The 11,232-nt window shown below is 45.2% G+C and overlaps 1 protein-coding gene across 1 annotated transcript; it reads right to left on the bottom strand.

Annotated features, from left to right (window-relative positions):
- Positions 1-4,458: 4,458 nt before the first annotated feature.
- On the bottom strand, positions 4,459-11,080 carry myrfl (myelin regulatory factor like; the record flags this gene model as incomplete). Its single annotated transcript, XM_080518596.1, is given in 24 exon segments — positions 4,459-4,551; positions 4,646-4,717; positions 5,357-5,468; positions 5,574-5,648; positions 5,755-5,839; positions 5,893-5,976; positions 6,061-6,204; positions 6,305-6,351; positions 6,655-6,821; positions 7,004-7,011; positions 7,014-7,149; positions 7,267-7,376; positions 7,461-7,569; positions 7,657-7,857; positions 7,934-8,024; positions 8,098-8,208; positions 8,300-8,373; positions 8,826-9,021; positions 9,115-9,306; positions 9,427-9,901; positions 10,008-10,069; positions 10,168-10,255; positions 10,515-10,622; positions 11,011-11,080. Coding segments are annotated over 24 exon segments (2,910 nt in total).
- Positions 11,081-11,232: the final 152 nt, after the last annotated feature.

Genomic DNA, 11,232 nt, shown 5'->3' with positions numbered 1-11,232 from the left:
ACTTTTTTTATATTTATGTTTGGTAAGTCATAGTCTTTCTAGCTTTTTTACTTCTCTTTTTCAATACTTGACTAAATACCGTGATCAAAACAACATTCCACATTAAAGGTTTTTGTGTTTTTTCCCCCACATATTTCAGTGCTTTTACACATATTTTAATTTTTTCCACACATACCTTTGTGTGTTTTCACAAATACCTTTGTTTTTCCATATTTTTTTGTATGTACTTGCATATTTTTTGTGTTTTAACATGTTTGTGTGTTTTCACATTTGCTTTGCGTTTTTCGTATTTTTTTGTGCCTTCATATATCTTTTTTTTGTATGCTTTTACATTCTTTGTGTGCTTTCTACATTTCTACATCTAATTTTGTGTGTTTTTACATGTATTTTGTTTTGTTTCTCCATCTATATTTATGTTTTTCTACATCTATTTTTGTCTTTTTACATATATTTTGCTACATATATTTTTGTGTGTTTTTACATCTATTCTGTTTTATTTCTCCATCTATTTTTATGTTACTACATATAATTCAGTGTGTTTTTCCATCTATTTTTGTGTTGCTACATCTACTTTTCTGTGTTTTACATATATTTGTGTGCGTGTGAGTGTTTTTTTTTTGGTTTATTTACTTATTCATTTTTACTATGATCTGCATGCGTTACATCAGTAGTTGTGTGTTGTTGTTGTTGTGTTTGGCCCTACTTGGACACGCGCTGGCTCAGACTCAGGTAACACAGGTTCTGCCGCAGCATCTTGTTCTGCTGCTGCCGGAGGAACTGCGCCTCCTGCTGTCGCTCCACCTCCAGACGGAGAGACTGCCGCAGCTCGGCCTCGATGCTCGAGAGCTGAAACAAAGTTCATCCCGACTTTCCCTAAGGAAATTTGCATGTAGGATTGTTTTGGAGGTTGTTTTTTTTTTTTACTTCCTCCAGAAGATTCCGATTTTCCTCCAGTTGTCTTTGCTGGTTGTACAAAGCCAAAGCTGCTGGATCCACCCGCTGCCTGTTGATCAACTTGTCACCTGGTTTACCTGAAGAACCGCTGGGAGGGGCGATGGGAGGGAGGAGGCCGGCGCTGGGAGAAAGAGAGAGAGAGAGAGAGACACCTAGAACTCATATCAACCTTTAACCCTTTGGCACTGTTTTGCTCCCACCTTCTCACTTATATAAAACCTTTGTTTAAATTTTTGTTGCACCTTAAATCCGCCCTGGTCGGCGGTTACCTGAGCTCCGGGCCGTCCGCCTCCTCGTGGATCCCAGACAGATGTCCGGGTCTCGTCCGGCCCTGAAAACACACACTCAGCGGATCGGTGTCAGTTAATTAAGGTTGTCAGGGGGAGTGGAGGCGGTTACCGTGGTGACAGCAGACATCCATCAGTCAGCGTCGGACGGCGCCGACGGCTGAATGGAGATTAGTTACCTGTGTGCACCTGAGAACTTTACACCGTGGTTTACCTCAGCCGTCCAATCACATTCAGCCTCTCTGCGGTTGTGTGTGTGTGTGTGTGTGTGTGTGTGTGTGTGTGTGTGTGTGTGTGTGTGCGTGTGCGTGTGCGTATGCGTGCGTGTGCGTGTGTGTGTGTGTACCTTTTTATGGAAAAATATTCATAACCCCACCAAAAAGACTGACCCCAAAAAGTTTGCGAGTGTGAAAATGAAGCTGCTCTCTAAACGGTGGGACGGCCGACAGATACGGCAAATAAATCACAGAATCCATTGAAGCCTTTTGCCTCCTCAGACCCAGAACATCAGAACTTCTCCTCGTGTTCCAGGACTTTATGTTCATACGTCAAGATGCGACGTGATTAATGGTGACTGGTTCTCAAGGAGGAACCTTCACAGAACTGAGATGACATGCTGCTGTTATAGTGGCAAGACCAGCGACTAGACCAGCTACAAGACCAGCTTCTAGACCAGTGACATCCAGACCAGCTATCAGACCAGCTACTAGACCAACTACAAGACCAGCTCCAAGGCCAGCGACAAGGCCAGCTATATCCAGACCAGCGACAAGACCAGCTACAAGGCCAGCTATATCCAGACCAGCTACAAGATTAGCGACAAGACCAGCTACAAGACCAGCTACAAGGCCAGTGATCACACAAGCGACAAGACCAGCGACAAGACCAGCTACAAGGCCAGCTATATCCAGACCAGCTACAAGATTAGCGACAAGACCAGCTACAAGGCCAGCTATATCCAGACCAGCTACAAGATTAGCGACAAGACCAGCTACAAGGCCAGCTATATCCAGACCAGCTCCAAGGCCAGCTACAAGACCAGATATATCCAGACCAGCTACAAGATTAGCGACAAGACCAGCTATATCCAGACCAGCTACAAGATTAGCAACAAGACCAGCTACAAGGCCAGCTATATCCAGACCAGCGACAAGACCAGCTACAAGGCCAGCTATATCCAGACCAGCTACAAGACCAGCGACAAGACCAGCTACAAGGCCAGCTATATCCAGACCAGCTACAAGATTAGCGACAAGACCAGCTACAAGGCCAGCTATATCCAGACCAGCTACAAGATTAGCGACAAGACCAGCTACAAGACCAGCTACAAGGCCAGCTATATCCAGACCAGCTCCAAGGCCAGCTACAAGACCAGATATATCCAGACCAGCTACAAGATTAGCGACAAGACCAGCTATATCCAGACCAGCTACAAGATTAGCAACAAGACCAGCTACAAGGCCAGCTATATCCAGACCAGCGACAAGACCAGCTACAAGGCCAGCTATATCCAGACCAGCTACAAGATTAGCGACAAGACCAGCTACAAGACCAGCTACAAGGCCAGCTATATCCAGACCAGCTCCAAGACCAGCTACAAGACCAGATATATCCAGACCAGCTACAAGATTAGCGACAAGACCAGCTATATCCAGACCAGCTCCAAGAGCAGCTACAAGGCCAGCTATATCCAGACCAGCGACAAGACCAGCTATATCCAGACCAGCTACAAGACCAGCGACAAGGCCAGCTATATCCAGACCAGCTACAAGATCAGCGACAAGACCAGCTACAAGACCAGCTATATCCAGACCAGCTACAAGGCCAGTGATCACACAAGCTCCAAGACCAGCTACAAGACCAGCTACGTTCAGACCATCTACGAGGCCAGTGATCAGACAAGCTACAAGACCAGCTACTAGACCAGCTACCAGTTCAGCTCCTGAGGAGTGAGTGTTCACCTCCAGCCCTCTCCTGCTCTCAGTTTCAGTTGCAGCTTCAGTCTCACTGTTGTCATTTTAAATGAGGTTTTTAAGTTTAAGTCTCTTTTAAACGGGATAATTTGAATTAAAATCGTTCAGGTTCACAGTTGTTTTCCACAATTTGTCAGTTTGTGCTTCCCAGCGACCAAACATCGAAAACAGCTGCACCACTGTGGACATTTCCTCTGCTTATCGTCCATATTTCAGATATATTTCAGTGTTTTCTGGAAATTATATTCATATTTGCAAACGATCTAGAAAGTCCAGAATCGAGAAGTGTGCAGAAACTCACCCTGCGCTGAGAGTCCATCTCTGAGCTTGTGTTTCGTTTCCGCATGTCAGCCGAGCCGCTTAAACTCACCTCATTAGTTTGTGCTTGTGCTTATCTTCCTCCTCCTCCTCCTCCTCTTCCACCTGAATTAGTCATCAGTGTGTTGAGCTTTTCTCTTCTTGTGCAGAAACTTTCAGGTTATTTTCACACATGAAACAATCCAAACTTGAGTAACTCTGGATTCACTGTGATACTTCATGACCTTTCCTACTGGCGGCGTTCCTCAAGGCTCACTGTTGGGATTTTACCGTTTCATTCTTGAAAGCTTCAGGATTCACCATTTGTGTCTGATTTCAAGAGGGGAAACATTTATAAACCTTTTTTTTTTTTTAAATCTGCTGCAGAGATAAGGACTTTTTTTTTTTTACAGTAAAAATCATTTTTTTTTTTTCAAACTTGTCATTTAATTTCACCAATTTTGCAGGTTTCTTTTTCTAAATATATGCATATTTTGGAGGCCAAAAAAAACAACACACAAATAAAAAACACCCGTAAACAATTTCCAGAATAAACCTTTTATATGAAAGGAATTTAAAGAATTTAAAACACTTTCTAATTTTTCAAAGAAAAATGAAGCAAATTAAAACGTTTTCTGAAGAAAAGATTTATTTTATTATTTATTTTCTATAAAAATCGCTTTGATTTTTTTTCCCCCACAATAAATCTCTGAAAATCTTTCAAGGTGATTACATTTACATTTTCATCTTTTCTTTTTTATCTTACAATGTCGATAATCTTTAGTTCCAAAAACAGCATTTAAATAAAAACATATTAAACAGTTAAATGAAGTACTTCATTTCACACTGAAAGAAAATGACAATCAACATCGGAAAATCAAACTTCTTCAAGACAGATGGGTTTTTTTTTTTTTTATGGTATTGATCATATTTCATGAAGTCTGTTGCTATGAGTCGATGCAGCGTCTGTAGAAGTGGAAGTGGTAATCTGTGAAGAGCGCCCCCGCGTAGTTGTAGTCGGTACTGCAATTAGCCTGCCCCTTTAAGTAAAACAGGAACAAAACAGTTCTGAGTGTCACAAGCAACAAAAACGTTATTCTTTAAAATGTTATAGTTTGTATTTGCTGATCTTACAGCAACTGCGGAGCGGAAATGATACGAGCTGCGGTACAGCTGAGCTACGTGCAGAGGCCAGGCGTGTTCCCCCTGAAACAAATAAACAAACAAACAAACAACAAATTATGTGGAAATAAAAGTCTATCTTTAGAGAACAGATGTTACAAAACTGACCAGATAAATCAAATGGTTGAATTAATAATAAAAAATAAAATAAATACAATTATTATTATTATTATTATTATTATTATTATTATTATTATTATTATTATTATTATTATTATTATTATTATTATTATTATGTCTGATTTTGTCCCGAATTTTTGGGAATGTGCTCCTATTTAAAATTAACACATTTTTCTATAAAATGTTTTGTTGTGAATAAAAAACAAACAAACTCAAACAAAAAAATTATAACATAGTATAAGTACAGGTATAGGTATTGTACACTACACAGTAAAGTATGTTAGATTTGTCATTATTCCTGTAAGAAAAAGCAATAAACCTTTCCAATTGGGAAGTTTGACAAATGAAAAAGTTTATTTAATTTGTATTTTGTGAAGTTTGACAAATGAAATAAATGTTTCCATTTGTCAAACTTCACAAAATACAATTTTTTTTTTACTGCCATGATACATTTGAATCTAAAGTCATTTATATGTGACAGTTAAGTGTGTGTGTGTGTGTGTGTGTTCAGGTGTATTCACACATTCATCAGGTGAGCCGTACCTGGCTGTTTGACGGGTACCTGCTGCCTGTCACAGTGTTATAGTCCAGCAGGGCGGCGCAGGACATCGACTCATCAAACCCACACAGATGAACCACCAGCAGCTCCGTGGAGCTGGAAACAGAAAAAAAGGATTTTAAAACCTCTTGCAAACAATAGATCACAGACGACAAATCGTCACATATCATGCAGACGTCCTGTGAAGTAGTTGGGACTCACTTCATGAGCAGCGTCACTCGCATGTTGACGGACACAAACTGGCTGATGGGAACTCTGAAGACGAAATGACCGGGCCTGACGGAGGAAAATTGATTCATGGGCGGAAGCTGTCAATGGAATTCATGGACGTTTGACCCGGGAAACTCCCGTCGGGCGCCTCGCTGTCGCTTCGGTAACTCACCCACATTCGTCTCTCAGGCAGTACCTGCTGTCGATCACCTGCTGGTTCTCTTTGATCATGAACGTGTGGATGGTTGTGTTCGTCCCTGACGGACAAAGACAGACATAAATCCTGTCCTTTTCAGAGATGCGAACTCACCGGCTGCTCCCACTCTGTGCCATGGTAACCTGGAATACTCACAGTCTCTTGCACTCTTCACCAGATTGTAAAGGTTTTTCCTTTCTGTGGAGCAGAAACATCAAATATGAAATCACGCCGAATGAGGAATCAGAAACGGACTTGTCGTGAATCAACTCTTCTTTAAACCTTTAAGGTCGGCCCCGGCTTCGAACGAGTCGATGGCGACGTCGTCCCTGGCTGTGGACGGGCAGCAGTAGACCTTATCGCAGTACAGCAGGTCACAGAAGTCCACCTCCGGAGGCCAGGGGCCCGGAGCAGTGGTCACAGCGACTGAGAACACAGCGGTGGAAGAGAGGCAGCGAATGTTCAGGAAGACGAGGTGAACAAGTGACTGTCATCAGAGGAGGTTTGGCTATGAAGGTTAGATTACCTGTGGTGGACCAGGCCGTCGTTAGCTGAGGAAGAACGCTGTCATTACTAGAGAGAAAGGGAGAGAGGGAGAGAGGGAGAGAGGGAGAGTACTGCTGATTTGGGTAAAGACACATTTGCAGCCTGGAGGGACATTGAAAGAAGACAGTGGTTTACCTGAAGGTGGGCAAATCCTCAGAACTTTCTTCCTTCAGATTCAGAAGGTACAAAGAGGTGATGGAGATGACACTGCACACACACACACACACACACACACACACACACACACACACACACACACACACACACACACACTGAATGAAGACGCCTTCCTCCCAGAAGGCTAACGTGTCGCATCCTGTGGTTCCTCACCAGAAGGCCATGGTGGCCAGCAGGGTGAAGATGCTGCCATGGAGGATTTTGTACTGCAGCTTGTGTTTGTATCTGAAACCACCAGAAGAACCCTTGGCGCCGCCCGGCTGGGCTTTCTCGGTACTACCGGAGTCCGGATTTGACGCCGTCGGCACGCTGCAGTGTTTCTGAGGCGCCCTGCGAAAGAAAGGGATCTATTGTTCGGCCCCATGCTGGATGTGTAAACCGGTCAGGAAAACAAGGCTGAGGAAAACTTTAACTCTCAAGAGACAGAACAAGTTTTGACAGGATTGCCACAGATTTTCACATTTCAAGGGGTGAGGTGATGGATGAATGAGTGATTTGGTACCCGGTGGAGCGCAGGCTGCCTCTCAGGCTCCTCAGCTTGGCCAGTTGGCGGTTCCACACCTCCAGCTCTTTAATCCGTGTGTCCAGGTTGTCGGTGATCTTCGATAGTTGCTGCACTGCCCCGACATTCTCCATGAAGATCTGCTCCTGGGATGGGGGGGGGGGGGGGGGGGGGGGGTGAGAAAGCATCAGGTTGCGAACAACCCAGAGGAGAATGCCCCTCTCGCCCTGTACGTATGGGACGGATCTCAGATTTGTCTGTACCTTGTCTACCATGAGCAGGTTTTTGATGGTCTCTCCGTCGGAGCAGGTGATGTCTCCGGCCTGCTTCACGGCGCGAGGCAGCAGCTCCTTCACCTCCTGGGCGATCACTCCTGTCATCACAAAGTCGCTGACACAAACTGGACCCATAGTTTTTCCTCGATCAGATTAAAGAAGGGGAATACAGGCGACGATACCTGTGTGGTGGGTGTCGTCTATTCCCACGGTGGAGGCAAACTCGGGCTTGTAATTGAATTCGACAATCCTCATCTGGGTGATTCTTTTCAGCTGCTGCTCAGAGTCCACCTGATGGACAAACACCCGTTTCTTTACAGACGCAGCGTTCGGAGACATGATGACATCAAATCACCAGTTGGAAAGTGAAGGACAGACCTCCTGGATGTTGTGCTTGGCGCGGCAGTCCGACGGCTGCAGGATGTTGCCCATAACTTTGGCGTTGCCGCAGACGACCAAGGCCTCGTCTGGGGAGTCTGTGTTGATGCCCACGGAGCCGTGGCACACCACAGAGTCCTGCCCTGCCCCGCGCTGCCACATGGCGTCACTGTCGGTCTCAAACTGGCCTGGGTTGGAAGCCTGCAGGGTTGAAGTTCACGCTGAGCTTGGAGATGCTCTTTTCACTGGCGGATGGTGGTTGCTGGTCGATACTCACCCTGACAATGATTCGCTCGGATACCAGAGCGGTGAGCAGGAACGTCTCCTCTCTGACTGCAGCGTAAAGACCAACCACCATCTGAAAGTACCTGAACATCAACACACACACTGTTACTGCACAGTACACACTCATCTACATCCATTCATCATCCACTACCACACCTCTGGTCCGGGTTAGGTTTGCCTTTCTTCCTGATGTTGTTGGCCGTTGTTTCACTGAAGTGCAGCCGACCGAGCGTCACTTTGGTTATTTGCCTGGCAGGTAGACTGACCCTGGAAGTTTATTTGTTGTTTTTTTAAATTACAGAAATGAGAGTGTGTTCAGAGGGAACTGTAAATCACACAGATATCTGATGTGGATTACCTGATGGGCTGGAAGGGCTTTTTACTCCGGTCAGGTTTAGACTGCTCGATGGTCACCAGGTGGTTTGAGTCCATCTGAGAGGAGACAGATTGTTCAACAGACACTAAGTGGAGGTTGTGTGTGTGTGTGTGTGTGTGTGTGTGTGTGTGTGTGTGTGTGTGTGTGTGTGTGTGTGTGTGTGTGTGTGTGTGTGTGTGTGTGTGTGTGTGTGTGTGTGTGTGGGGTAATGTGTGTAGGTAATGTCTTCATTAACAAGCGGTGTCATCAAAAGTCACCATTGCGCTTGAAAATGACTTGACTCTCCTCATCCACATAATCCTTTAGAATATCTATGCAGTCTTTTACTATAATGTAATTCTAAGTAAATGGACATTTTCCTATATTTTTTTTGAGCCGATAAAGATCTTGAAGATGTTGTTGCTTACAAGCTTCTCAGTAGTATTAAACAATAGAGTGATTCTGGTAAACAAGGGAATGTCTTACCGGAACTCGGCAGATGTAAACTGTTTCAGAGTACCGTACGTACCTTCACCCCGAACACTTTGATCTGGAAGTGGTGGATTTCCTGCGGCCCGCTGGGCGTTGTGACGAACTGCGGCTCCGCTGCCACACCGATGTGGACGGTGACCTGAAAGTGGTTCTTCTTCTGGCAAACGAAGACCTCATCAGTCGAAGAGTAGCTGAAGCCTTTGTCTGTATCAACGTGGTAGACAGGAGGAGACCTGATGGACAAACAAAAACAAAAAAAGAGGAAGAGGAGGCGACTGGAACGAGTGTGTGTGTGATGGCGATAGAAAGTTCCGTGGTTTACTTACAATCTTTGGAAGCTGCTGTCGTACAAAGTGCAACACTGTCCTGGGAGGTATGGCTCCCAGGATAGGAGCTGGTAGGATCCTAGAGCAGATCCACAAGATCCATGAGTCCCAACACCATCAGGGACTGACGCATCAAGTCCCGTTAAGGGTTCATCACACTCTGATCTCCTTCTCTTTTTACTGTCTGGAGACCTGAAGAGACAAATTCATGAAAAATGAGTGCTGAAACTGGACAGGTCCGTTAATTGACTGTTGGCCACGCTATCACATTTTCCATATTGTACCTTGTCATGAAATTAAGAACTGAATTACCAGGACTGTAGTGTGGAGGCGGGGCCCTGTAGACAGGTGGAGCCTGGTGTGTGGAGTGTGGAGGCGGAGCCCTGCAGATAGGCGGAGCCTGGTGTGTGGAGTGTGGAGGCGGGGCCCTGTAGACAGCTGGAGGCTGGTCTGTGGAGCGTGTCCGGACCAGCGATGGCAGCAGTGTGGCGTGACGGCGTAATAGAGGGTGGAGGAGAAGAAACAGACGGCCTGTGAGTCTGCAAGGAACTTCCTGGTCTGGGGTATTGTGGCTGCTCGGTTGAGCAGACCCTGTGGTTGTGTGCAGGGTCAGGTGAGGTAGAAGGGGCAGGTGGAGCAGCAGTCTTGACGCAGGTTTTAGTGAAGCCTAAACAGCGAAGCTGGTCGTGGGTGAGCAGGCTGGGGTGGGGTGGGATGGAACTTGGATTGTAAGGACAGGATGGTGAAACCGTAGGTTTGGAACAATAGGACGCCTCGTGGTGAAAATCTGCCAATGAGGAAAGAAGAAAAAGTGGATTGACTGGTTCAACTTTATTTCCCGAAGAGGGGATCTTTTTACGTGGAGTTTGCATGTTCTCACTCCACAACGGTACCTGGGATCTGTGCAGGTGAACAGCCTTCTGAGCAGGAATCAGGAGGAGACTCGGGGAGCATGCTGGGAATAAACCAACACAAGAAACATAAGAGTGCACTTCTCTCAGTTTACAGCCCCGCTGAGCTGATAAGTGTGTGTGTGAGTTAGTGTGTGCTCACAAGCTGGGGTCCATGTCAGCACTCAGGTACTGCTCCAGGATACTCGTATCCACGGCGACGGAGTTATCTAACATGCTCATATCATGACCTACGACACAGACGAAACAAAAAAATTATTAATCCTAATGGCCATAATGACGATATGCAGTTTGGCCTGTTGACCTACTGAGAGCAGGTGACTTTGACTTTTCAAAATATATAATTTTTTCAACTAGTTTTACAGGTTAAAATCTAATAGTGGGACTTTTGTTGTCGACTCTTCAATCCATCCTGAAGCTTCTCATTCAGGCCCTTTGAGAAAGAAACCTAACAGGAGAGCTGCTGTGAAGCTTTCTGAATCATCTCACCACTGAAGAACTGCTGCAGCGCCTCATTCTCCCCGATGACCTGAGGGGCCGACTGGCCACTTCCAGTGTCCATGGAGGACGAGGCAGGAGGCTGGAGCTGCGACAGGACTGGTGATATTGGAAGGGAAATGAGAATGTTTGTTATGAAGAACCACTTCTCCAAAGAAACAAATCTAAATAGGTGCATACATTTTCCACAGAGATGCATTATGGGATTGTTATTGACAGTCATTTAATCTGACATATGCAGAATTCAGAGTTACAAGTTGTAAGTGTCAGGCTGCAGGATGGAGGTCCGAAAATCGAATTGGGGGGAAAAAAAAGAAAAAAATGAAAGCAAATGTGAAAACCAACAAGGTTGAAACACGAAAGGAGTCTGCAGACAGTTTTCACACAAGTGGGATACTTGACAGACAATAATCCTGCCCTGGGTTGAGTTACCATCACCATGTAGTTCCTTCTTATATCCATCCGTCCATCCATCCATCTACTTTACCACCTAGTCCCCGTGGTGTCTGCACCTCTGTGTAGTTCCTGGAGTTTCTCTGGTTCTTGCCGTGTCTCATAGTTAAATTAATTCTCTGTAAGTCAAGTAGTTCCTGCAGTTTCCACAAGGACTTCAGTCTTTGTCAAATGACACTCAAACCAAAGTGAAGAACCCAGATTTAGCCCTCGAGGAATCTTGGGACTTTTTTCTACATTTTGCTAATCTTTTTTG

This window comes from Blennius ocellaris (genome assembly GCF_963422515.1).
Source record: "Blennius ocellaris genome assembly, chromosome: 22".
Taxonomy (NCBI): domain Eukaryota; kingdom Metazoa; phylum Chordata; class Actinopteri; order Blenniiformes; family Blenniidae; genus Blennius; species Blennius ocellaris.
This window is presented reverse-complemented; position numbering and strand designations above follow the sequence as displayed.